The sequence below is a fragment of the Nicotiana tomentosiformis genome, chromosome 8, assembly GCF_000390325.3.
Source record: "Nicotiana tomentosiformis chromosome 8, ASM39032v3, whole genome shotgun sequence".
NCBI classification, from domain to species: domain Eukaryota; kingdom Viridiplantae; phylum Streptophyta; class Magnoliopsida; order Solanales; family Solanaceae; genus Nicotiana; species Nicotiana tomentosiformis.
In genome coordinates this window covers 127,164,215-127,190,027 of record NC_090819.1, presented here as the reverse complement: position 1 = coordinate 127,190,027, position 25,813 = coordinate 127,164,215, and the positions used below count along the sequence as shown (strand labels likewise).

General features: G+C 35.3%; 2 protein-coding genes across 7 annotated transcripts; one reads left to right on the top strand and one right to left on the bottom strand.

The window, feature by feature from the left end:
• The first annotated feature begins 364 nt into the window (after positions 1-364).
• Positions 365-15,001, top strand: LOC104117997 (protein HAPLESS 2). 6 transcript variants are annotated; one of them, XM_070182776.1, is made up of 19 exons: positions 365-644; positions 756-899; positions 4,118-4,206; positions 5,914-5,953; positions 6,421-6,478; positions 6,578-6,638; positions 6,940-7,018; positions 7,850-7,984; positions 8,926-9,030; positions 9,672-9,752; positions 9,828-9,928; positions 10,695-10,812; positions 11,538-11,570; positions 11,655-11,748; positions 11,831-11,919; positions 12,364-12,381; positions 12,808-12,920; positions 13,948-14,054; positions 14,143-15,001. In XM_070182776.1, exons 1-19 carry the CDS (start codon positions 471-473, stop codon positions 14,661-14,663), a joined length of 2,160 nt encoding a protein of 719 aa, XP_070038877.1. In that variant the 5' UTR covers positions 365-470; the 3' UTR covers positions 14,664-15,001. The 6 variants fall into 6 exon arrangements, with proteins under 6 accessions (XP_070038877.1, XP_070038873.1, XP_070038878.1 ...); XM_070182772.1 differs by having other exon boundaries at positions 8,926-9,120; XM_070182773.1 differs by having other exon boundaries at positions 366-644; positions 8,926-9,120; positions 13,954-14,054.
• Positions 15,002-15,134: 133 nt separating this feature from the next.
• Positions 15,135-17,401, bottom strand: LOC104117998 (cytochrome P450 87A3). Its single transcript, XM_009629157.4, has 9 exons — positions 17,202-17,401; positions 16,766-17,087; positions 16,534-16,683; positions 16,157-16,408; positions 15,990-16,079; positions 15,822-15,900; positions 15,618-15,724; positions 15,365-15,492; positions 15,135-15,286 (listed from the first exon to the last, which is right to left on the bottom strand). The coding sequence occupies exons 1-9, from the start codon at positions 17,399-17,401 to the stop codon at positions 15,184-15,186; spliced, it is 1,431 nt and encodes a 476-aa protein (XP_009627452.1). The 3' UTR covers positions 15,135-15,183.
• Between the last annotated feature and the right edge of the window lie 8,412 nt (positions 17,402-25,813).

Below are 25,813 nucleotides of genomic sequence, written 5' to 3'. Positions count from 1 at the left end.
AAAACACTTGTGACACCTCAATGTCCAGGTGTACTGCAAAGTCCAGGGAATTAAGAAGCTCATCACTACAAAAAAAAATGCAATAATTTTGGTTAGATCAAATCCCTAATTAGTATTCATCAAATGGAGTAAGGTTCATTTAGTTCAAATACAAGTTATACAAGAATTAGCATCGTAGAGATTAGTTATATGATGCGTGCATAAGCATTTATTTAAAATTTAAGTAAAACTAAAAACGTAATTCACGATAATAATAAATTTAATCGCCATAATTTCAGTTATCGCTAAGATGGAAGATACAAAAGACTTTTCAGGACTCTTTTAGAAATACTGGAATGTTAGAGGACCTACCTGCAAAACCCAACGTTAGGTGCAGTTACAGGCGCGCCAAAACCGTGCCCACTACACTATATATGCCCTGACAATTGCCAGTTACACAATTTTAACACTCAAAAATCAAAAGTCCCACAATGAAACCGCTCGTTCTTCTCATACTCTTCACTCTGTTCTTTCTTCTTCAATACGCTTCCGCAGTACAAATCCTCTCCAAATCAAAGCTTCAAAAATGCGAGAAAGTTTCCGATTCGAATCGCCTAAATTGCACCAACAAAATCATCATCGACTTGGCTGTTCCCAGTGAATCGGTAATTGATCTCTCTATCTTCTTCTAGAAACTTCTGATTTAACAATCGATTGTTGTAGATTAACCAATTGTGTGTAAATGCGAATTTGATGTTTGAGTTTATTTTTTCTAGAGTGGAAATGAGGCTTCATTGGTGGCAGAGATAGTTGAAGTGGAAGATAACTCAAGCACTAACATGCGAACACTTCGAGTTCCGCCGGTTGTTACCATTAACAAATCCGCCGCATATGCTTTGTATGAGTTGGCATATATACGAGTACGTTTTAAAACATTCTGTGTTGGACTGGACATTGAGTTTTGACCTTTGTATGTTTTTAGTAATTGTGGAAGAAAATATACCAGTGATAAGTGAAAAGTTAAGTTTGATAGAGGAACTCTGTATCAAACGTTAAAATTTGAATCTGGAAAAAGGTTAAAATTTGAATATAGTTAAATGAATTGAATTCTCAAAAAGCTGTTGGAATTGTTTGAAATAATGTTGTTAATGGAATTTTTGTCAAATGTTTGTCTCCTTTCCTTTCTTATGTATAATGTTTGTGGAAGTATGTTTTTGCTGTAGAATAAGTGTGGAATTTTGTTTCATTCAGTAATGCTGCTGAATTACACCGTGCAAATATTAAGTAGTTCTGAATTCTGATAACTCGATGGAATTTTTGGAATAATTTATTTTCTTATACTATGTTATCGTTTGAAGCTGGAGGCCAATTTCTTTTCTTATACTATGTTATCAGTTTGAAGCTGGAGGCCCTTACATTACATCTTTAAGTAAACTTGATCGTCGTGTGTATATTACTGTTAGATAGTTATGTGTAAATAGTTCTAGTCTTATATGTAGTAGGAGTAGAATATGTCCTAGTCCCATCTGTAGTAGGAGTAGAATATATATTATATATAGGGCTCATTGTATCATTGTTAAAAAATAGATTTTTCTCCCGTACATTCTCACATGGTATCAGAGCTTCAGTGAGAAAATGATCGTTGTGCGTCATTCCAGCGACATCTGGGAAGAAAGATCTCGTCGCCGTGCAATTTTCCGGCAACTTCGTCTTGTTCCCAGGGTTCATCACTGCTACAGTGGTACTGTGCATATACCAGTACCACCATCGGATCCGAAGCCCTTATGCCACCAAGCCCCAGAAATTTTAGTCCCATCGGAACAGAAAAGTCAGTCACCGTGTGTCTTACCGGTTGACGACTCAAAGATTGATTTGCGTTATCTCCTCATCGTTAAGTGTTGTGGGAAAACCAACACTATCATCTTGTTCGGAAACAGTCAATAGCTCCGGCAGATAGTCCCTCACGCGCCTCCACGTGCCGCCATAACTAGGGTTCCGTCGAGCTACAATAATTTTCCGACGCGTGTGAGCCATTCCGGCCACTTTTTGACAAAACTTCCTCGGGACAACTTACCCGTCCAGTGATTCTGAGTCTACCCATATAAATTACATCAAATTCTGACAACTTTTATTTTCTCTGGCGTGAAATGTGAACAATAATTTTCAAAAAAGTTTCTGTTTTCTGGTGGTGTTTTAGAACCTATTTTGTAGTGTGGAATTCGGCTTAGTCTCACTATTTTCAAATTTTTCCGGCGACCTTTCGGCCAACTTCTGCTTATCAGCAACCACTTGGTTTTGTTGCTCAGGGGGAGTCTAGTGGCCTTGTATATCGAATGATTAGCTTGCAGATATTTTCATCAGGTCCCTCACTGGTCCTCGTATTAGTTACTTATGTAACAAGCTCGGTACATATGATTTGTATACACCGTGCAAATGTTAAGTAGTTCTGAATTCTGATAACTCGATGGAATTTTTGGAATAATTTATTTTCTTATACTATGTTATCGTTTGAAGCTGGAGGCCAATTTCTTTTCTTATACTATGTTATCAGTTTGAAGCTGGAGGCCCTTACATTACATCTTTAAGTAAACTTGATCGTCATGTGTATATTACTGTTAGATAGTTATGTGTAAATAGTTCTAGTCTTATATGTAGTAGGAGTAGAATATGTCATAGTCCCATCTGTAGTAGGAGTAGAATATATATTATATATAGGGCTCATTGTATCATTGTTAAAAAATAGATTTTTCTCCCGTATATTCTCACATGGTATCAGAGCTTCAGTGAGAAAATGATCGTTGTGCGTCATTCCAGCGACATCTGGGAAGAAAGATCTCGTCGCCGTGCAATTTTCCGGCAACTTCGTCTTGTTCCCAGGGTTCATCACTGCTACAGTGGTACTGTGCATATACCAGTACCACCATCGGATCCGAAGCCCTTATGCCACCAAGCCCCAGAAATTTTAGTCCCATCGGAACAGAAAAGTCAGTCACCGTGTGTCTTACCGGTTGACGACTCAAGATTGATTTGCGTTATCTCCTCATCGTTAAGTGTTGTGGGAAAACCAACACTATCATCTTGTTCGGAAACAGTCAATAGCTGCGGCAGATAGTCCCTCACGCGCCTCCACGTGCCGCCATAACTAGGGTTCCGTCGAGCTACAATAATTTTCCGACGCGTGTGAGCCATTCCGGCCACTTTTTGACAAAACTTCCTCAGGACAACTTACTCGTCCAGTGATTCTGAGTCTACCCATATAAATTACATCAAATTCTGACAACTTTTATTTTCTCTGGCGTGAAATGTGAACAATAATTTTCAAAAAAGTTTCTGTTTTCTGGTGGTGTTTTAGAACCTATTTTGTAGTGTGGAATTCGGCTTAGTCTCACTATTTTCAAATTTTTCCGGCGACCTTTCGGCCAACTTCTGCTTATCAGCAACCACTTGGTTTTGTTGCTCAGGGGGAGTCTAGTGGCCTTGTATATCAAATGATTAGCTTGCAGATATTTTTATCAGGTCCCTCACTGGTCCTCGTATTAGTTACTTATGTAACAAGCTCGGTACATATGATTTGTATACACCGGCTTGAGGGGAGTGTTAGATAGTTATGTGTAAATAGTCCTAGTCCTATACGTAGGAGTAGAATATGTCCTAGTCCCAAATGTAGTAGGAGTAGAATATGTATTATATATAGGGCTCATTGTATCATTGTTAAAAAAATAAATTTTTCTCCGGTGCATTCTCACAATTACAGTTCATCGGATAGATATTGTTAAGCAATGTTTATATCGAAGCAATCCTTCCATATATTGATCCATGTAATTTCTCCAAAACGCACTCATGTTCTCTGGTAGCACTTATTCCTGAAGAAGCTTTTCTATTGCTATATTTATTATCCTGTACACTTTCATTTCTCTTATGACAAATAATTGACTCGTCTGATTTGCCATAATGGTGGAACAATACTTGCAGTAGGTCGGAGTCACTGTTATATGGTCTTGTACAGAAACTTGTTTAGGCCACCAAATAGTAGACAGTTGGAAAAGGGAAGCAAAAAAAGATAACACGTCCGATCCTTGTTTTGAGTTTAATTCCATGGTATTGCTTTCTCTCAGTTTAATTGACTTTTCTCGTGTAGGATGTTGCTTATAAACCACAAGAATTCTATGTCAATACACGCAAGTGTGAGCCAGATGCTGGGGCAGATAGGGTGAAAATATGTGAGAGGTAATTCATTTTGATAGTGTTCTTTTCCAAATTGGACTTACTTTAGGCTATTTTTTCATTTTTCATCAACAATCTTTGTTTGTGATTATGGCATCTGAATTTGGTTAATTCACAAGTATACAACAACAACAACTCAGTATAATACCATTAGTGGGGTCTGGGAAGGGTAGTGTGTACGCAGACCTTACCCTTACCATGAGGTAGAGAGGCTGTTTCCAATAGACCCTCGGCATCCTTCCCTCCAAGAACTTCCCACCTTGCTCTTGGGGTGACTCGAACTCACAACCTCTTGGTTGGAAGTGGAGGTTGCTTACCATCAGAGCAACCCCTAATTCACAAGTATCCGGTGACTAAATAGTTCTGCTATTGAATTTCATAAATATCATCTTTGACTTTTCTATCTTATGGGTAAGTCCAAATTTGGCTCCAATTTCCATCTTCCTAGAAATCTTGAAGACGATATGAAAGGGATGTCAAAAGAAAAAATAATCATTCGGGAATCTAGGCGGATAGTTCCCCTTGCGTTTCACTGCCTTAAACATAGATAAATTCAGAAAAGATATATTATATTTGCAATCTAGGTTGTCATTTCATAAATAATACGACCAAAAACATTGATGAAATTTTTAGTCCTTGATTGCCTCAAAATGTTATTCCTCAGCGGTCCGTGTTCAGAGGTAAGCTGCAAACTTGTTTCCAAGCCAGCTGTGCCTTATAGCCTTCCATTGTTGTTATTTGATAGAGAAAATGAATCGGTATATCCGATTAGCTAAAGAGACAGTTCCCTAAACCAAACGGGTGTTTGAGATGGATTTGATGATTGTGATTTGATGTTTGACATAAACCTGCATTTACTTTAAGTTCTAGTTATAGATAATGGATGAATTACAGCACGTATTTAGAGTATAAACATCACATGGATTCACACTTATATATCAGTGGCATAATCTATAATCAAAGCTCCGGAAGAGCTTAGTACCAAAGGCCTTTTAATGGAAATTCTAGGAGCCGTGATGATTGAAGGCTTATATGATGATAAGTTAAGTAGCCTGAAGTGTTGAGGATGTGTTTCCAGTCTTAGAGGATTCCGTTTCCTCCTAAATGTGCACCATTTGACGGGAATCAGATTGAATGCAAAAGGAGATAACTGTGGCTGCAAAGGATGCCCTATGTGGATTTGAGATAGTTCCGCGATATTGGTCACAGACTCACAGAAATTAATTGACACTCACACCACATAGTGTTCCCACATACTTCTTCTATTTAGTATGACCAGACTTGCCACTATCAAGTAAATAACAATTTATAACTATCTCATTAGCTGCCAGAAAAACTCATATTGATAGATAGAAGAGTACAACCATCTAAGTATCATCATCTTACTTTTCGTCCTTTGAGTTTCCTCCAACTGAACAGGTATATAATCTTGAGAAATGATTGATGGCCTGTGTATTTTTGAATATTTGAATTTGCCCCCTTTTTTCTATGGTGCGAGTATGCTAAGTTTAGACTACTATTCATGTCTCCTGTTTCTGTAGAGGTTTGGATCTGACATTGCTTCTTGGCAGACATTTCATCTTTATGCTATCTTTCCACCAACTCCTCTGCTAACACTTTTTAAGGCTTAAATGTTTATATTTTTGTGATTCCTAACTTTTCAAAAGTGCTTTCTGTGTCAGCTAAGTAACTTCTTGATGTTTTTAATAGGTTGAGGGATGAGAACGGACATATTATCGAGAACACTCAGGTAACATGAGATTTTTAATTGTTTCTTCATCCTGGTAGAATTGTTTCTTGTCATAGCTTAACATGACCCACTGATACATTCATCATCTTGCCATACTTATGATGACTATATCTGCAATCTGGGATGGTTTTTCAGAAAAAATTTCATGCCGTAGAAAAATAAAGGAGAGATATATCCAATTTCTTAATGACTGCTATAACTAGAGATCTAAGGAAATTTGCTGCCAATCATAATACCTAAGAGCTGTCTTTCAAATTGAATTTTTAAAGGTAAGTGGAGGTCATCCATTTAAAACTGTATTTAGGAGTATTGTTGAAAAGGCAAATGAATATGTTCAGTTAATGTTGAACATATTATCTACTAATAACCGGAAGGTCTACTTCACAATATTTTCTCCCATTGAAAATTTTCCCTTATTGATTTAGCCTAGCACAGGATGTAATCCTTCTTCTATTATTTCTTCTCAGCCTACCTGTTGTCCTTGTGGAGATCAGCGAAGGGTTCCTTCATCATGTGGAAACTTTTGTAAGTTCATATCCAGTTTTCAAAGAATCTTTCATCTTCAGTGGATATTATAGAGTTAGCAAGAAATTGTTTCCTAGCTGATATAGTTTCTTGATTTAGTTGACAAGATGATGCACGGCAAGGCAAACACTGCTCACTGTCTTCGGTTTCCAGTTGACTGGTAAGGTCTTTATAGTTCTCCATTTTGTGTCAATGAAATCTCTATGGAAATTCGTGTTATGATTTGAGATCAATTAATTTTGAAAGTCATCTAGCTTCTTGGATCAAAATTGTTTTTTGCAGATGTTAAAACGTTAAAATGGTTTTCTGAAGATGCCGTTCTAACATGGCTTCTTATAACATTTCAGTTTCCATACATTCCTTCTCTACCAGTGATATATTTTATTGTTACTAGCTTTATGCAACGCTATAGTGACATGTAAAGATTATTTAATGTTGCAAACAGTTCTCTCTGCCTTTAGGTTCCATGTATTTGCCATTGGGCAGCGCTCAATTGGATTTACCATCCGAATTGATGTTAAGAAGCAATCTCAGAATTCGGTATTTTCTCTGGAAATCCTTCCAAGCATCTTTTATATTTTACGCTCCACCATGCATACTTGTTTCACATTTAATTTCTCAGCATAAAGCACTCATTTCCTTTTTATTTTGTTTTGTAGTGTCTAAGTTATGGTGGTGTCTTGTATGCAGGATCATTTCTTTGAAATATGTTAGTTATTAAACATCCAACTTTGTATGAGATTGAGGCATAATTGATTGATTGATATATGCTAGTTAGTAGAGAGAGAAGCCAGCAGCATGAATTGGAGAAAGACCAATGTTGCAAAATAGTGTTGCTTTGCTAGTCTTCAGCACTGTGCTTTATCTCCTTTACATGTTTTCATGTACAGCTAGTTTAGAATTGATTTATCTGTCTTTCTGGGCATTAGCTCCTAAAAATCAGCTATAGACAGGCATTTTCCGTATCTTCACCAGTTCACCTTTCACCATTTCTTCTGCATATTAATATTGACAAATTCACACTTCTCCATCTCATTTGTTTGACAATATTCAGTTTTTGGGATGGAGAGTATATTTTGTTCCATCATCTTAGAAGATTATGAATTATCAAAACTAGTATAACTAAACTAGAATATGTTGTCAAGCTAACTCCTTTGGTCATCTCAATGGAAAAAACAATTGAAAAATATACTACTGCCTGCAAGAGTTAATATATGGTGCAAATATGAATATAGGAATAATTAGCAGAAGCAGTACCAATGATAAAATCAAAACCATGCCTTTTTCTGGTGGAATGATGATATTCCACTCACTTTTGCATGTGAAGGGTATAGATGTAATAGTTGATTCATTGTGAATTATTGGCGGCAGGAAGTGATTGTCGGTCCGGAAAATAGAACTGCTACATCCAATGATAATTTTCTGCGGGTTAATCTGGTTGGAGACTATGTTGGATACACTGATATTCCGTCTTTTGATGACCTCTACCTTGTTATACCAAGACAGGTAGATCTTGTCACTCATCTCACTCTGAAAGAGAACTCTTTAACAGTTTTTAATTTTTTTAAGTATCTCATGTAGTGCAAAATTATATGCACCTTTTTGTGATGATTTTACATGAAAGAAGTAACTACTGATATATTGTATAAAATAAAATATTAGAGTTATTGTGACATTCAACTGCAGAATAGAGAGTTTGACTAGTGTATTATACTTGAGATATATGGAATATGTTCATTTTTTATTTCTGAAGCTTCCGGATGGAATTTCACCACATTTGCGTGTTATGGAGCATTTAAGTTTTTGGAGTTAATGGAAACAGTAAAATTATGCTATGGCAAGAGTTATGCACTCTACATAAACTGTAATCGGAAAAAGCATTCAGCTCCCCTATGACATCCCAAAATTAAATTGGCTACTATAAGTTGGGAAGGAGAGAATCTCAAGAGATGAATGTATATGGAACTTTTCTGCGAAGCTGACATTAAACACCAACTCTCAAGCTGATGCGCTTTTAAATGCAGCGCTATCTGAGAATAGAATTGGACTGGGTAGTAGAGAACGATGGGCAGCTGTAGCATTTCAGTCTTAATTCCCCCCCTTTTCTGGTAGCTGTTTTTACCTGATATAAATCACTGAGAATATGCTATACTAGAAAGCACTCCTTAAAGTGATGTATTATGCAAATTTAATTCTTGAAGGACAAGAATAATGCTTATTACTCCCTTATCAGAAAAAAAAGGAATAATGCGTATTACTTTATTGCATATGCAATTGCTTTGTACAACTAGTTACTTTTGGCCATGTGTTTTTTTGTTGATCATGGAAGCGTTTCTATATGCTCACTGCAATTTGTTTCTTCTTTCCGATGGAATTTTTTGTTTGCCATTCTTGGGTACTCTTATCATTTGTGATATTAAGAGGTTTTTGTATCCCTTTTGTTGAAGGGTGGCCCAGGTCAACCACAAAATCTGGGGAGCAATTTTTCCATGTGGATGCTACTTGAGAGAGTGAGGTTTACGTTAGACGGGCTTGAATGTAACAAAATTGGTGTAGGTTACGACGCGTTCAATGCACAGTCAGCTTTTTGTTCAGCATCATTTTGGAGTTGCCTGCACAATCAACTATGGAACTTTTGGGATGTCAGTAAATTTAAAAACTATGCTCATTTTCTAAAATAGGATTTTATTTGTCTAATAAATTCACACGTCATTCGAAAACTTATTCTACTGCAGTCTTGCTCTCTTTGTTTTCCTTTTTAAGTAATTTCATTCCAAATTTTCTTGCCACTACGACATTTGCACCATAATGGTGGTCTTATCCAATTCATATATCTGTCTAATCCAATTCACATGTCTGTCTAATCCAATTCATATATCTGTCTAAACTGCATGAAAGAGACATCTTTTAGATTTCTGTAATGGTTGTTTATTTGTTATCTGTTTCTATATCCTACAGGCTTGTGCTGCCCATGTTTTCCCTTTTTCTTTGTTGCTGGTGTTTGAAGACATTTTCTCCCTACGTGTCTACTATTCCAGTGGCTTGTTTAAATACCAATTTGAGAATCAACCAGCACATTTATACTAAAAGTAGATATAAATGACATGGGGAAAACGGTGGTTGAAGTACAAATGGACCTTAGAAGCAATTCACAATGTTCCAGACTTGAACTGTGAGTAATTTTATCTTGCAGGCTGACCAGAATAGAATCAGTAGAAATCAGGTGCCGCTATACTGCGTGCAAGGAAGGTTTGAAAGAATCAATCAGCATCCAGTTAAGTTTCGGGTTTAGATTTTGTGTCTGCACAGATGTCTTTTCCTTCTGCTTGTAATTTACAAGTGTCTGCAGAATGCAGGAAGTCATGCATTCTCTATTGGAATTACAGAAGTCCTGAACACAAATCTCTTGATAGAACTAAATGCAGATGATATAGAATATGTGTATCAAAGGTCAGTCACCTTATTAGGTATTAGTGCTTTGTCCTTGTGGTTCTCCTTTGCATAGTTTTTAATCCATGTTCCCCTTTATCTGAAAAATGTGAGCTTATGTGATGCTGATTTTGTATCACCTCCAGATCGAGCCTGCAATAACAAAGACAAAGACATAATGAGATAAGGGACCAATTCCGTAGTGCTTCTTCATCAATTTATTAGATTTGTTTAACTATTATGCAGTCCAGAAAACGTTATCTCAAATTACCTTTTGATATTTTTCCTATCAAATAAATTTAGGCAGCATTTGATAATCAGCCATTTGAGAACATATTTGATGTTTTAGACTTCTACTTCAATATTCAAGTGTTAAGATAAGTAGCTCTTTTGAGTAAGATTTTTTTCTATTTGCAAGATTAATCTGCTATTTTTGTCCTTGCAGTTATTCATACAACGGAGATTGTTTAGTTTTAATTGTGGTCGTAGTTCTGTATATGACTTTATCTTTTGCTACTATTATTTATGTTTCTTAATAGAAAACAATTTGTCCTTTATTATGAAATGCCAAGTACTAACCAAATTACAATTTTAAGAAGCATAGTACATCGAACTTTTAAGGAACAACAACCATTATCAACTAATAGGAAAATGAGAGAAAAGCTGTCCCTTTTTAGCTTGGAACAATTTCATAAGTATGAGGATATGTGATGTAAAATCAAAATACCATCACATTAAAACAGAAAACTTCTTCATCTGTATAGATTGATTTGGGCCTTTTATGCAGGAGTCCTGGCAAAATTATAAGTATTACAATCCCAACTTTTGAAGCTCTAACTCAATTTGGAACAGCAACAATTACAACAAAAAATATAGGTGAAGTGGAAGCGTCCTACAGCCTCACGGTAGACAACTACTTTATGTACTTTATGCTTAGACAGTTAAAATATATGTGTTATATCTGTTCATCAGTTTAATGTTCTGCTATGCTATTTAAAAGGATAAAGTTCCACATTCATGTCCCAGAATTAAGTCGACAACAGGAGTTGGCTCAGTTTGTAAGGATCGAATGCTTGCTTGAGAGGTCTTGGTTATCACCTCTGCTGGATAACATGTGCATCCAAAGTAAGTCCTCTTTGAGGCCTGCATCATGCTTTGGCCCTGGACGAGTCTTCCCCTCACTGAAATGTTCCATAGACCACCCGCACCCCCAATCCACAAAGGAGAAAGGAAGGAAAAAACGGAAGTCCCAGAATAAGTCATGCTACATCATTGTAGCATTATCTTGGTGTATATTTGCTTTCATTTACCAACTTGATAATTTCCTTTGTGCTACCCCTGATCTAATCTGAGCAAATTTCACCAGTGGACAACTGTTAAATATCTGCGAGGTCCTTGGTGTATCATTCCTTTTTTTTCTTTTTCATTCAGAAACTTCACAACTTGTTATGGGATTCTAGAAAAGCACATAGATGTCTGAAAACAGAAACTTTATCAAACCATCGCAAGCCTGTAAACTTAATTCTGATTTAGCAAGTCAATTAGCAGTTTTTGTAGAATCACAGATATACGTCATTCGTCTGCTTGAATAATTTGTGAACTTTTCATAATTGACCTTTTCATCATGCAGTTCGAATGCTCAGCCGGTGTCAGCCAAATGGAGGTTATCATTACTTATTTCTGATATATGGACAAAATCATGATAATTTTAGAAGAAGTAACTTTAGTAAACCTTATGGTGCTGCAGGAACAATTTTATATAATGAAGCCAAATGAAGTCATGACTCGAGCATTCAAGTTATACCCAGCAAGTGATCAAGCCGCAAAGTATGTCTGCTCAGGTAGGATATTAATGAGGAGGGCATGAGAGGTAGTGGATGATTTTGGAGATGCCACATCTTCTATGTTTACTCTTTGTTGCAGCAATACTGAAGGACTCAGATTTTAATGAAGTTGATCGGGCGGAGTGTCAATTCACAACCACAGCTACTGTTCTTGATAATGGATCACAGGTCAGCTGTAGTTTATGCTGGAAATCTTGGTACACACTGTGTTTGTGCATATTTTTTTCTAGCAATATAAAAACAATGATATAATGGGCTAAATGGTGGGGAGAGTGGAATGGAGACACCACGAAAATTTCTCTTCTTCCTGCGTAGTTCACAGATTTAGACCAATGATAAGTTGAAGTTAGTAGTCTAACATGGGGGCCGGTCTGAATTTATGCCTTTAAGAGAGAAGGTACTTCGTTTCAAAGGATTTGTTATCTGCACATGTTTGGAGTTTGAACCTTAGCATCTTGAATGATTAGTTTGAGGGGGCAGAAACTTACCTAACAGAAAGAGAGTGGCATATGTGCTTTTCAATAGGACTATATGATCACAAATATGTGTGTTGCTGGAAGCATTTGTTTAGCTTCTTTCCATTTGTAATTATCTCTGCATTTTTCCTTATAGGTGTCAACCTGGAAAGAGGTTTGGTTTCTGCTATCATTGGATGAGATTACAGTGTGTTTAATTCACAAAAGGGTAGAGAGAATGGAATGGAAAAGCTTCCTTTTCTTTTGTGCCTGATTGAAGTAAATAATTGCACTTTCAAAAACTGTTCCTATCCCATCAGTTTTGCCTCCCAGGACTCCAACAAAGTTTCAGTTTTAATTCCCAGAAAGAATAGCTTCAGTGGATTCCAATTAGTATTTTGTGAAACTAGCTTTTGAGAGTATGCGTTCTTTTTCTCCTCCTACCTATATCCATTTAGCCATTAGATTATCCTAAGACTGATCTCTCTAGGATTTATTTCTCAACCATTCGTCAGAGAACATTGTTGGTGAGGCTGTCAGATAAACATGCAATGTCCTCCACTCACTCTTATTTGTATCACACGTCATCTTCTTAATGCAGATTCCATTTCAACCTCCTAAGACAAGCATCAATGGTTTCTTTGAGAGCATTGAGGATCTATGGAAAATTTTTTGGGACAATCTGACAGATTTTATCACAGGGAAAAGTTGCAGGTATGCAAATCTTTTATGTTTATTTAGTGCCAAATGATCACCAATAAAGCATATTATAGATATAGACTCTTGGAAGACTTTTATGCTGTTTCCAATTGAGTTTCAGTAAAGTTTAAAGCTCGTAATTGATTTCACTAAGGTTATATACTGACTTGAGTGCTCTAGGCAGGAGTTATAGATATCTATTGGTATACCCTCAATGTTAAGTTTCCATCTGTCTTACATTGGTCTCTTGCTAACCATGTTAAACTGTAGGCAATATATGTATTCATTGCATCCACTTAAGGTTTTTGAGTAGTGTTTGAGTATTCCTTTCATATAACTTCAGTTTTCATGTTAATTTTCTGATTAGCCTTTCTTTGGATAAAATAATTTCCTGATCAGCTTTTAGTTTACAAATATTTTTAACTAAAAGAGTTGTTAGGGTCTTCTACATATATTAACTAAAAATATCGGTGATAGTGTATAAATTTAATTTAGGAGACCAACATCTTTTTTTCCAAATTGAACTTAAATAGCTACTTAGGTTCTGTTATCAGTTCTTTCTACATTATGATGTGGCAAGAGCTATTGCCTCTGCTTTCTGGACCAAAAGTGATATAGTCTTAGATTTATTCCTGAATGTTTCTCTCATGACCAATTGAAGTTTTATTTGAGACATTGATGCATCTCTTCTTGTAGACTTCCAATTCTCTCTTTCGAATTATCCTATTCTTGATTAGGGCGTTTAATTCATAGATTGGCTATTTCCATCATGTTGGGTGCTTGAACATATCATATACCATCCTAAGGACATATTTCGTCTTATGAAGAAGAATGCTGACAGCCATAATCTCATGCTGAGTGAAGGAGGACATACAATTGCACGAAATTTATATTATTTTGTTATTTGATTTAGTTTGCTGATGTTTGATGCGGAAGTTTATATTTCGCTGAAAGTAAGAGTAATTCCTGTCTATTTCCTGAGAGAAAATAGTTGTGCCCAAGTTACTTTTTGGATCTGATTATGCAACCCTGATTATCCAAGTTACAGAATAAAGTGCTCTGGATTCTTCAACTTCAGCTGCCATATACAGTACATCTGCATCACTTGGGTAGTAATGTTTTGTCTGTCCTTGGCAATTCTTCCAACAGGTTTCTTGCTTACTTGACTCTTTTACTGATCTTTTAGAAGTTGAATGAAGAAACATTTTTTACGCTATGTTACTTTTGTGAATTGCAGTGATTGTACTACTCTGGCTTCTTCACCAGAAAGGTTTATTTGATCCTCTGTATGACTGGTGGGATGATCATTTTTCAATTACTGAAGATAATCACATGAGTCATTGGAAGCATAGTTACAATCCTGACCCATTAGGAATTCATCATAAGAAGAAAAGTCATAAGAATGAGCCAAGGCATCATAAGCATCATACACAAAGGGGGCACACAAAGCTTCATAATGATTCAAGGCACGAGAATCTTTTGAGAGAAACTGATTATCATCACTACCTTCATCATGTGCACAAGGATAAGCACAAACATGGAAAAACCAAGAGCTCAGGCATTACAAAGCCACTTCGTTCAAGGAATGGAGAGGATGACCACTTGAGACATCACAGACAAATAAAAGAGAGAGAAACTTTGGGAGGACTTGTCATAAACAAGAAGCCAAGTGCTGAAAATCAAGATGAATATCTAAGGCACAAACATCCCATCTTAAATGACACACATCATAAGAGGCAAAGCAAGTGGAAAGACTGACTAGAACTGGTTTGACAGTGATTGTCAGAGCCTTGCCGCTATGTCATGTAGAGAAGATGTTAAATTTGGTTTTTTCTTTATAACGTTCTTTTGACCCCTCGTATCTCTAGTTCAAACTAAATACTCTAGAGATATTCTGCGGGGAAGAGCAGGGTTTTGAAATATGGGGGAGCAGGAAATAGTGAACTTTGCAAAACTGTAGGCATTGATTAGTAGGAGTTCTTAATTCAAAACTGTACCATGTATTGAATTTATACACACTTTTGTTCTTTTCTTCTTCAATAACAACTACACTTTGTGTTGAAATCATAAAAAAAAAGAAAAGAAAAGAAAAAATATATGTATAGACATTGATATCAGTAAATTTTAGCAAAATTTCCCCAGACTAATGATTTGCTGAGTTCTTTCTTTCTTTGTCCCGGCACTCTGTCAGCGACATTATCTTTTGCTGCTTTGAGAATATCCGGGTAAGTTTGTATTCTTGGACACTTCTACTGATTTCCTCATTTTTCGTTGTTGACTATTGTATCTTCTCATCTTTTTCCGAGAGCCTAATGTGGTAACCGTTGGGAAATTGTAGACCAGGAGTCCGCAGTGTGTCTCCTCCTTGGATTGTTTCCCACCTGACAGTTTTCGCCATGTATAATATTAGCTCCCTTTCTTTTTTTCCTCAAAGATATTACTGCGAGTTATGTTCTTACCTGTATCTGGTCACGAGGGAGTGGAGAAAGACAGCCATCTGCACCTTTGTGAAATCTGTACCAACACAAAATCTCATACCACCTCCAAAAGCCATGAAGTTTCGAGAAGCTCCATTTATTTCTACTCCCTGTATTCCATGAATATTTCATTAAGAGTTGAGAAAATTACACTATGATAACACGCAACCAATTTCATTTTCTTTAACCTTCAGTATCGTGCAAATACAGTAACAATAAAGTATGAAAGGCTCACCTCCCATCTCCATGGATTGAATTCAAGGGGATCTTGATATTTGTCAGGGTTTAAGTGCACGGCCGGAGGACAAACCATAATCGCCCAACCAGCTGGAATGGTATACCCTGCATCAGATGGAGTATTATATTAAGGTATGTTCCTTTGAGTAAATCTGGAGCTTTATTCACAAGAAGATGGTGGTAAAGAATTTTAATCACATACCTTTGAAGTTGACATCTCTTAGTGCTTTTCGGAAAATTGCTGGAACAATATTTGCCAGTCTGACTGTTTCATTAATAACCTACACATCCAGTATTCATGTTCGTTAAGAATGTTTTTAGTTCTGGTTACTAAGAATTTTGAATGGAAAATCAATTTTGAATAAAGTACCTGAAATGTGAATTTCATTGATTTATATTCTTTCCATGTAAGTCCAGAAGCTGGATTTTCCCTTCTTCTAATTATTGCCTCATGTTCCTCCTGAAAGCATTATAAACACGTTATTACTGGCATGCAAAAACGAGGCAGATTAGTTGAAGATGATTAGTCACACTTACTGTTAATTCTTTTAAAGCCAATGGATGGTCGTGAAGAAATTTAGTGGCTAAAGTTATAGCCAGAGAGGTGGTCTCGAAGCTGGCAAAGAGCAGTACAAACATCAAATCTAGAGCTATTGCCTCCGTGAGGATTGTGTCCTTCCTTTGAAGTTCTTCTAAGACATAATCAAAGAAGTCACTTTGTTCCTTCCTAGGCTGTGCTCTTCTTTCCTCTAGCAGTGTCTTTAGCATCTTCATTGCCTTCTTTCTTCCCTGGTGATCACCTCCAGAGTCAGTTGATTACTTCAACAAGTATATGTGCACACCATTCTAACATGACTTTTGCAGAAGTGAATACTTGTACCAGATGGCTAAGTCTAAATATGTAGTGTTAATACCTGTAAGCACTTGTGATATGCAGTTCCGGGAATGTCAATAGGGAAGGAAATCAATCCCTGTATAAAAGCTACAAAACTTTCTCGCAGATTTTCCGATGAGTTCTCAGAATCATAGCTGATTAGCTTTTTTGCAGTTAGATCAAATATCATCTGTAGAAACACCAAGAGATTAGCTGATTAAAATTGAGAACGTTTTAGCAAATTACCGAAGGGTAAAGTTTGGATAACATACATTGGCAGTTGCTTCCTTCATCTCGACACTTGTCTGACCTGACCACCTCTTCAATTTATTGTTCGCTGCCTCTTCAACCTCAGGCATCATCTTTTTCAGACTTTCAGGACCAAAAAGGTTTAGTACCATGTTTTTCAAGTACTTGTACATGAAACCATGCAGGGAACCTACATTCTGCCTTCCAAATATCTCTGTGAATGTATCTGGATACCAGCTCTGAAACAACTGTCCCTCTTGCTGAAAGATGAAGTAATTAAGGTCGGGGTCTGTAGATACTATAACAGGACGTCCCACCACGCTAGTTCGAAAAATCGGCCCATACCTGAAAGAATTGCGAAAGACTTGTTTATTAGGATCGTAAAATGAAGTCTGGTAATGTCAATTTGTATTATTATTACTATATAATAAACCAAAAAGAGTGGATTGCAGCAACCACCTTTGCATCCTGTCCTTCACAAAGGGGGCAATATCTGATGATGTATTGGGGGCAAAGAACTGAATGGTTTCCCCAAGTAACGGCCAGCCCATTGAACCTGGTGGGAGTTTTCCATTGCATCTGGGATTCCTCCAGTTGTAAACCCAATGTATAATGATTATAAGAAGAAAAGCTCCAATGCAAATACCCACTGATATCATCTTAGTTAATATATATTATCTGCCTATCTGTATCTATAGATGAGGGGAAGAGAAGTTGGAGATATTCTAAAAGTAAGAACTGTAAAGGGAGGCAGAAAGAACTTCCCAAGAGAAGGAAGTGGAAATGTGTTTGTAGGCAGGTATGAAAGAGCTTGAGCAAAGACTGCCCAAAGAGAAGGAAATATATTGGTTTATTATCAATATAATAGTAAGTGGGAGAGTAATGGTAGGAGATGTTGTGAGAAGAAGATTAGTAGAATGAGAAGAAACTGCTGTCATGTACTCCATATCCACGAGGAGAAGTTCTTAAATAGGCAGGCTAGAATTACAACTAATTAGAATAATAGTTCCATTTGTTTTTTCAAGTTGGTTGCTCAAAAGAGCTGTACAAGTAGTTGGAGATAAGAATAGTATTGCCAGAATTATTTTGAGTTGAGAACACCCTCATTCCTTTGTCAACGGGCACATATAAAAAATGCTAAAGAAAAAAAAAACTAAAATGACGATTGAAGCTACCACGAAGCTGTCTTCTCTTTGTTTCTTTCTCTCTGTGGTGATTATCTTTGAAAGGTCTAAACACACAAAACTGAGGGAGCACTTGCAAGAAATGTTGCATATCTTTAGGAGCTTTAATTGGGATTGAAAAAAAAGCCATTTTCACAGATTTAATAGGGTGAAAATTGGATTTAAAGGCATCTCTTGCTTGCACTTGGAAGCATGAAATCAATCATCAATATGAAATTACAACTACAAAATCTTATGGTTGAATTAGCTGCAGCAAAATCTTGCCAGTATCTAAGTTAAATACTCTTGTCATTCAAACAGACTTAATGTAAAGAATCAAGATAGATGCTACACATGATTGATTGTTCTATTCCTCAATTTTGCTTGTCAAGATTTAGATCTTATCCTAGATCTTATCCTAGATCTTATTCTTTAGTTGTAGTCGGTTATACCATGTCAAATTTTGAATCTTAATTACATAAGCAGTGATTCCAAGAGGAGTACTCTAGATATTGAGGCAACTACTGTATCAGGTTCTCTACTAAATTATTCATCCATTATCTTATCTGACAAGGGCAAAATTAACTATTCTTTTGCCTTATAGTAACCCTTTTTCATTTTCAACACATAGAGCACCACCCCCACCGTCGAGCCGCGGGCTTAATCCCACTAAATAATGAAGTATAGGTAGGTTTACTGTGGATTATGACCAACCATTATTATGCAGCTTAGCTTGCTTCTTAATACTAATCCTGCATTTGTTTGTACTTTAGTAGTATAATAATGTAATAAGATTCATGTGTTAAGACTACAGAATTGGATTATGAGTTTAAGCAACTGTTTAAGTCTTAATCTAAACAAGCGCGGGAATCAAAATCTTTGTCTGGTTCTGGGATACTTATGATTAAAATAAAAGAACTCGTGTGCAGACTGAACTGTTTGGGTCAAAGGGGGTCCATTTTGCAAAAAAGGCTCTATTAGATTGTTAACGTTTCAATTTTTCTTTTTAAAGTGTTCTTTTTGGTCACTAATTACAAAGACATTTGTTGTTTTCCCTTTTAGAGAAACCTCAGGGAAAGTCGTAGCTATTGTTGGAATGGTGTCACTGGTGCTGTACCATTGTACCAATTTTCGGTGATTTGTTTTAAAGGCTTTTTAAGTCGAAAAGTTTCAGTGAATACAGAGTAAAATGACGAATTCTGAATGGATTGCTTAACAGGATGACACAGATAGCTCAACTGCCTTTTGGCCTTAGGCTAGAGAAAAGGTCTTATGTGGAGGTGCAGAATAATGACAGCTCAATTTGACTCCTAGTTTGAAGCTTTTTAAAATAAAGTAGTAGTACTAACTCTATAGATTAGACAGAAAAGGAAGTGATTAATGAAGTCAAATTCTCTGGACCTTGGCGAGTACTTAATTTTTTAATAGCTTAAGAGTAAGGGACTTTTTCTTATGGGGCTTCTAAGAACCGACATTAAAAGGTCCTACTTGTCCTGATGGTGTAAAGCACAGATCTGATATTTGGGACCCACCTATTTTTAAGGCAAAACCTCTCCACCTGGTGTCATTTTTTTATTTTTTATGTTGTGAGTTTTGCATCTCCCATAAAACTGTTTCTTTAGTTTACCCAAGAATCCACAGTAAATGTTCTTTTTATTTATTTAATATTTTAAATCTATTAGTTCGACTATTCTAGATTTGTGACAAATAACCCATTAAGGAGGTAAATCTCTTCATTCAAAGGTTTCGAACTCGAGACAAGAATTTTAGCTATTTTACCACACTATCCGTGGTACAGAGCAAAAAGGTTTAATACTTACTACTTTATGTTGCCAAAATGAAAGGTGAAGGGTAAACATCTCTCTCTATCCCAATCGAGAGAATAGAGAATGAAATTCAAAAATAGCCAAATTTATAATAATAATTGAAAAATAGTCACAATTTTAAAAGTAATGGAAATTTAATTCTTTTCATGGAAAGATAAATTTGAACGAAAATATTATTCAAAATCCGGAAAATATTCCAGCATAATATACTGGAATTCGAATTTTTTACATGTGAACTTCCAACATAATATATTGGAGTTCTAGTATAATATACTAGGGTTCTATCATAATATACTAAATTTCTAGCATAATATACTGGATTTCCAGCATAATATACTGATCCAGCATAATATGCTAGAAGTTCATACACAGGTGCACCAATCTCCAGCATATTATGCTGGAACTTTCCGTGTTGCAGCAAAATAGTAGCTATTTTTCAATGACTTTGCAAACGTTGGCTATTTTTCAATTATCAATCCGAAAACTGATTAGCCCGTGCTATTTTCACATTAAGAGATGTGTGGAATGGATGAGATTTCTTCACAGTTAATCAAAGGTTTTAGATTTAAATAATGGGAGTTAAGAAATTCTTGGTGCAAAAAATTTCCTTTTAATGAGATAAATGCACCACAAATTTGATTTAGCCGGCTTATAGCCCATTTGGCCAAGCTGCGAAAATCAGCTTATTTTGAGAAGTGCTTTTTCTCAAAAATATTTTTGGTAAGAAACAGTTTGTGTTTGGCTAATTAATTTGAAAAATACTTTTGAGCAGCAATTAGTATTTGGCCAAGCTTTAAAAAACTGTTTCTAAGTGTATTTTTTTCAAAAGTGCTTTTCAAAAAAGTACTTTGGGGGAGAAGTTATTTTTTTCTGCTTTTTCAAAACTGCTTCTGCTTCCCCTCAAAAGCATTTTTTTTTTGCTTTCAAAAGTTTGGTCAAACACCTTAATTTTAGAAGAAAAAAATACTTTTGACAAAAATAAAAAAAAAATACTTTTGACTCAAAATAAGCTTGGCCAAACAAGCTATTATTCCCGTACAATTTAGAAGTGGGAGAAAAATAATTTCACTCCATAAAAGGTAATAGTCCGAAAATTAGTCCCTCTTTCGATGCAGAATTAACAGTACTTCCAAATTTATAAGTGGGAGAAAAAAATTAGTCCGAAAATATCCTTTCGATGGATAAATTTCTTCTTCAACTCCTCCCTCTTTTTTTTTTAAATGCTTGTCACCCCTTAGCCTGTAATAAATTTTGTGCTTACAAGTTACAACTTGCGAACTTATTCTCAATTTTCTTGTCTCCCTATCTCGAGCGCCCTTTCTTTTTTTAAAGAGAGAATCCTCATCTACCCGTTTCCACCCCATCTTTGTTAAATTTCAAAATTGATGCACTGGGGGAAATATTATTGCTAGATTTGCTAAAAAGGGGAAAATGAAAAAGAAGGAAGAAGACAAAAATGAAGAGATAGAGCTTGAATCTTATATCATACAATTGAACATGTGCATGCTTTGTATTTGTGAATTTGAAAATAGATTTGGCATCCTTGTACAAGTCTCTCTAATGAATCCAAGTTATATCCTTGAGCAAGGTTTCATCTCATGCTTGGCGGAACAAGATTCGAAGTTTATATGTTCGGGACGCTAATACGTTTAAGTTATTAGTTTTTAAATTAATAATTTGTATATAATAAATCTTTATACATAGTTTAGACAGTTACCGGATTCTTTCCAACCGTAAGGTAAATTCCCAAAGGCGGGTCTATGTTATACAGAAAAGAGTCACCGGCATCCGAAACGTTCGGCAAAAATTCCATATGCATATGTATATGTCTTTTAAAAATAATAGTAGCATCATATATACAAAGCAGATTGTGGTTGAATGCAAAAGTGCACCCGCGATCTTCAAATTTCTGGGTCCCCCTAACACTCCGCCGTTGTTGTAAAAGCAACATGAAGTTAGAGGTGTATAAAGAAAACCGATAAACCGCACCAAACCAATAATCCGAGTCAAACCAGAAAAAAAATCGATGTGGTTTGGTTTGATTTGGTTTGGTATTGGAAAATAAAACTCGACCATAATTGATTTGGTTTGGTTTTAAGTAAAAAAAAGTCAAACCGAAACCAAACCAACCCGATAGTATATTTATATAATTTTTAAAAATATTTTATACATATAAATATTTATTGTAATGTAATTTATAAATATTTCTTAAACCTTTTCACAATTTTATCTTTTAAATTATTATTTCAAGTTTAGACTTAACATTCTTGAATGGTAAATAAATTTTATAAACCATAAATATAGTAACTCAAACAAAGTTCAAATCAATACTAATGCTAACAAAAAAAATTCAATTCAATACTAGGAATGACGATAGTGTTGGATAATTATTTTAGTTTTACATTGGTTTATAATGAAAATGCATAACTTAGTTTATCTTTTTCTTTAGTACTTAGTTATGTAAGTAATATTAGTACTTATTAGCTATACTTATTTTAGCATGACCTATATAGTATTTTTAGATTATGTTAATTTTCATTATGGCTTATTAATTAGCAATATTTATTTTATGTAATTTTATTATTTTATCTTTGTTATTGAATATTTTAGTATAATACTATGACTTATCTCATATTATTGTGTTAGTTTGAAAAATACATTATATAGTTGTATTTTACTAGAACTTAAGAAATATTTGGAGCACAAGTTACATATTTTATGCTATGAAGACTTTACTGGAAAAAAACTCAAAAATCCGAAAAATCCGAGAAAAAACGAGATTGAAAAATCCGACTTTGTTGGTTTGGTTTGGTTTGGTTTATAATTTAAAAACTCGACACCATTAATTTGGTTTGATAATTGAAAAATTCGAACCAATCCGACCTATGTACACCCCTACATAAAGTTACGGATCTACTATAAAGGTACCACTTATTTCTGCTGTGTTAGAAGTGCTAATTGTGTAATTATTGAACACATTGCTGTAGTCAAACTCGAACTTCACACCGACATGCTAGGGCTTAAGATAATGATAGAACTCATTTGGATGGAAGCATTTGATGACCGTGCGTATTTCAAACTCATAAATTTAAATCCTTTGTTCTGTATATGGAAGTATGTCAAAAAAAGAAATTGAGATATATACAGTAGGTTAATTTGAATTAATCATACTCTTTTCATTTTGAGATGTTTCAAAAATGTATGACGATATCCATGTTTATTTATTTTCAAAACTTTTAAGAATTTAATTTCATTAAAATATTTTAAATGTAATATTTGATGTGATATTTTATCTATTAAATTAACTTTTCAACCATATACTAGGAGTAATATATTAATCTAGTAAACATGTCACACTTTGTTTCTAGTCTCTCAACATGTAGGAGAGCATACCCTTATTCCAAATTCATTTCAAATGATCCCAGAGAAAAAGTTGTTTGAATCATAAAAGAAAATGATATTGAAGTTGAAACCCTCTCCTGATTTCAAATGTTACCACCCAAAAACAACGATGAAGGTTGGACCTAGTTTATAAGAATTTTGTATATGTGTGAGAAAATTCACTAGAACTAACTACTCGCATATATTAAAAATAAAATTAAAAATTAATCCAATGCATCAAGAGTGCAATTTGATACGATGCAAGTTAGGACTTTCATCGAGGATGTTCAAGAGTTTATATATCCGTATAAAACGTACTAATATTTTTACACATGCAGTATAATTTATGAAAAATGGTGGTCTCTGACCATCCTTGAGCCCGCAATGTGGCACGCCCCTGATTAGATGCATTGGCATTTGCTCTTCAAGCTAGTTAGAACTTATGAACTCACTCTTATCCTAGATACACCCTCCAAATTGGATATTCCTAACTTAAGCTTCCATTTGAATATAGATTTTGGCTACTAATTAAAAAAAATTGAAAATATTATTTGTTCATGGAATTTGATCAATTTTGAATTATTTTTTTTTCAAGTTTCAAAAACTAGTTTGGGGTGAAAACAAATTTTTCACTCACAGAATTTCAATATTTTTTTAAGTAAAATGCATGTCCAAATACAATTTTAACTTTCAAATTTTTTTTTTCCAAGTTTCAACCAAATTTATGTCCAAACGCTAGCTAAATCGACGACATTCAAATAATTGAAATAGTCTGCAAGACATGGCCCTTCTGGAAATAGCCCTGAGCACGCCAGTGTGGGTAAAGAGAACATGCTTTGGAATTTGGAAGCACTCAACTACCACCTGTAATATGCTCACAGTATTAAGTGTATATATACAGTGGTGTCTTCTTTACTTACAATTATGTGTGAGAAGAAATAAAAAAGGAGAAGAGGAGAAGATTGAGGAGAAAGTTGTACCTTCTGTCTGTGCCGTGCGCATAGGGAAAGTATTATTTCCATAAAACTTACGACAATGATCCTGGTCAACAGGCTTTAAACTAGTTCTCCCTCTTCCTAAATGAACTTGAGACCTACGATTTGTGAGCTTTCACCTGCTGCATGCTCATGCATCTTGCACACATACGAATTTAGAATTTTAATTACTATAGCGGATATAAGGTATCATTTCACCTACTATACACGAAACCTCGAATTTAATCATTTTCAGGCTCAAGTGTCTGTTCATGCTTGTATCATTTGTATTTAATAATTGAATTTAAGTTATCATATTAAGCTTATTATTCAATTTTCGAATTACCTTACTACAATTAAGACTTAGGAGTATTTGTTGTCGGAGGTCTAGCTAGTCTACTTAACTTAAAATAATTATTCAACTACATTAACACTGAAACAATGCAACTACTCTCAGGTGCATGTTACCTGATGTTTTAGGACAAGTTTAAAAGCAGTCAAATTAGTTGCTGAATCTCTGTACCTACGTTGACAAATTTTTTGACTTGGCTATCTAGAGCCTAATAGGTTCATATCGAAGCAAAAGAAAATTAAACAAAAATGAGAAATCAGTTTTGCATCCTCGGATTCCATAATCACCAGCATTAGCTAGGTTATTAGGGATCTTGAAAAGAAAATTCCATTTAAAAGTGACCATAATCGAATCTAGTAACGATCAATAATCCCATCAGACTTTGACTTTCTCCGGTATGATCACTTGCTGGCCAATATATGCTCATAAGTGTGCCTCAAGATTTCTGCATTTGGATAGACGATTTTGGAAACAAAAAGAGAGAAGGAAAAAAAAAAGAGAAAAAGAAAACCTGCCTTTGGATCCATGCATATTCTTGGAAATGGTTTTTCATAGAAGTAAATATTGTTCTCTTAGTTCTCGTGCTTTGACTTTTGACTAATTGGGTGCCAGATTTTGACTTTTACCTTTTCACCTTGTTTAATAGAGGTAAAACCTAGTAATCAATTCCTTGATCCGGGGAAGAGCAAGAGGAACACAGTGCTTTTGACTTAGTTTTAAAAATTGTAATCCGTTGGTGTATGAATTCATATAAATTTACGCGTTATTTAATGCTTAATTAGATTAAAATGATTACTTATTCGGGGGTAGAAGTTTAATTAGTGTGCGCATTTCAGATTTCACGCATTGCTCCTTGATTAGCAAAATAATGTTTTACTACACTGTCAAAAAAATGTTCTTTGACGTACTGTCTTACCTATACATGGTATGTTGGAGTTAGGGGTGGGCATCGGTCGGTTCGATTCGCTTGTGAATATTATCGGTTTAGCATATCGATTTTCGGTTTATAAATATGCCAAATCGATAGCCGAACCGATAAAATATCGATTGTCGCATATCGGTTAATCGGTTATCGATCTTTATCGGATGAGGAATTGAGATGGAGCAGAAACCCTAGCTAACGAGGGAGAAGAGATGAGGGGAGCAGTTATCTGAGAGAGAAGCTAAAATAACTGAAACAGTGAAATATGAATTCTCTGTATTTCCATCACTTGTACAACCTATATATATACATGTCTTACCAACTAATATAACCACCTAACTAACCAATCAATCACTTCATTAGTTACTAACTAACTAACTAATCCGGTAACACATGAATAGGCCAAACTACCCTTGCACTCAGGTTACTCCTTTTTATCTCAACACTACCCCT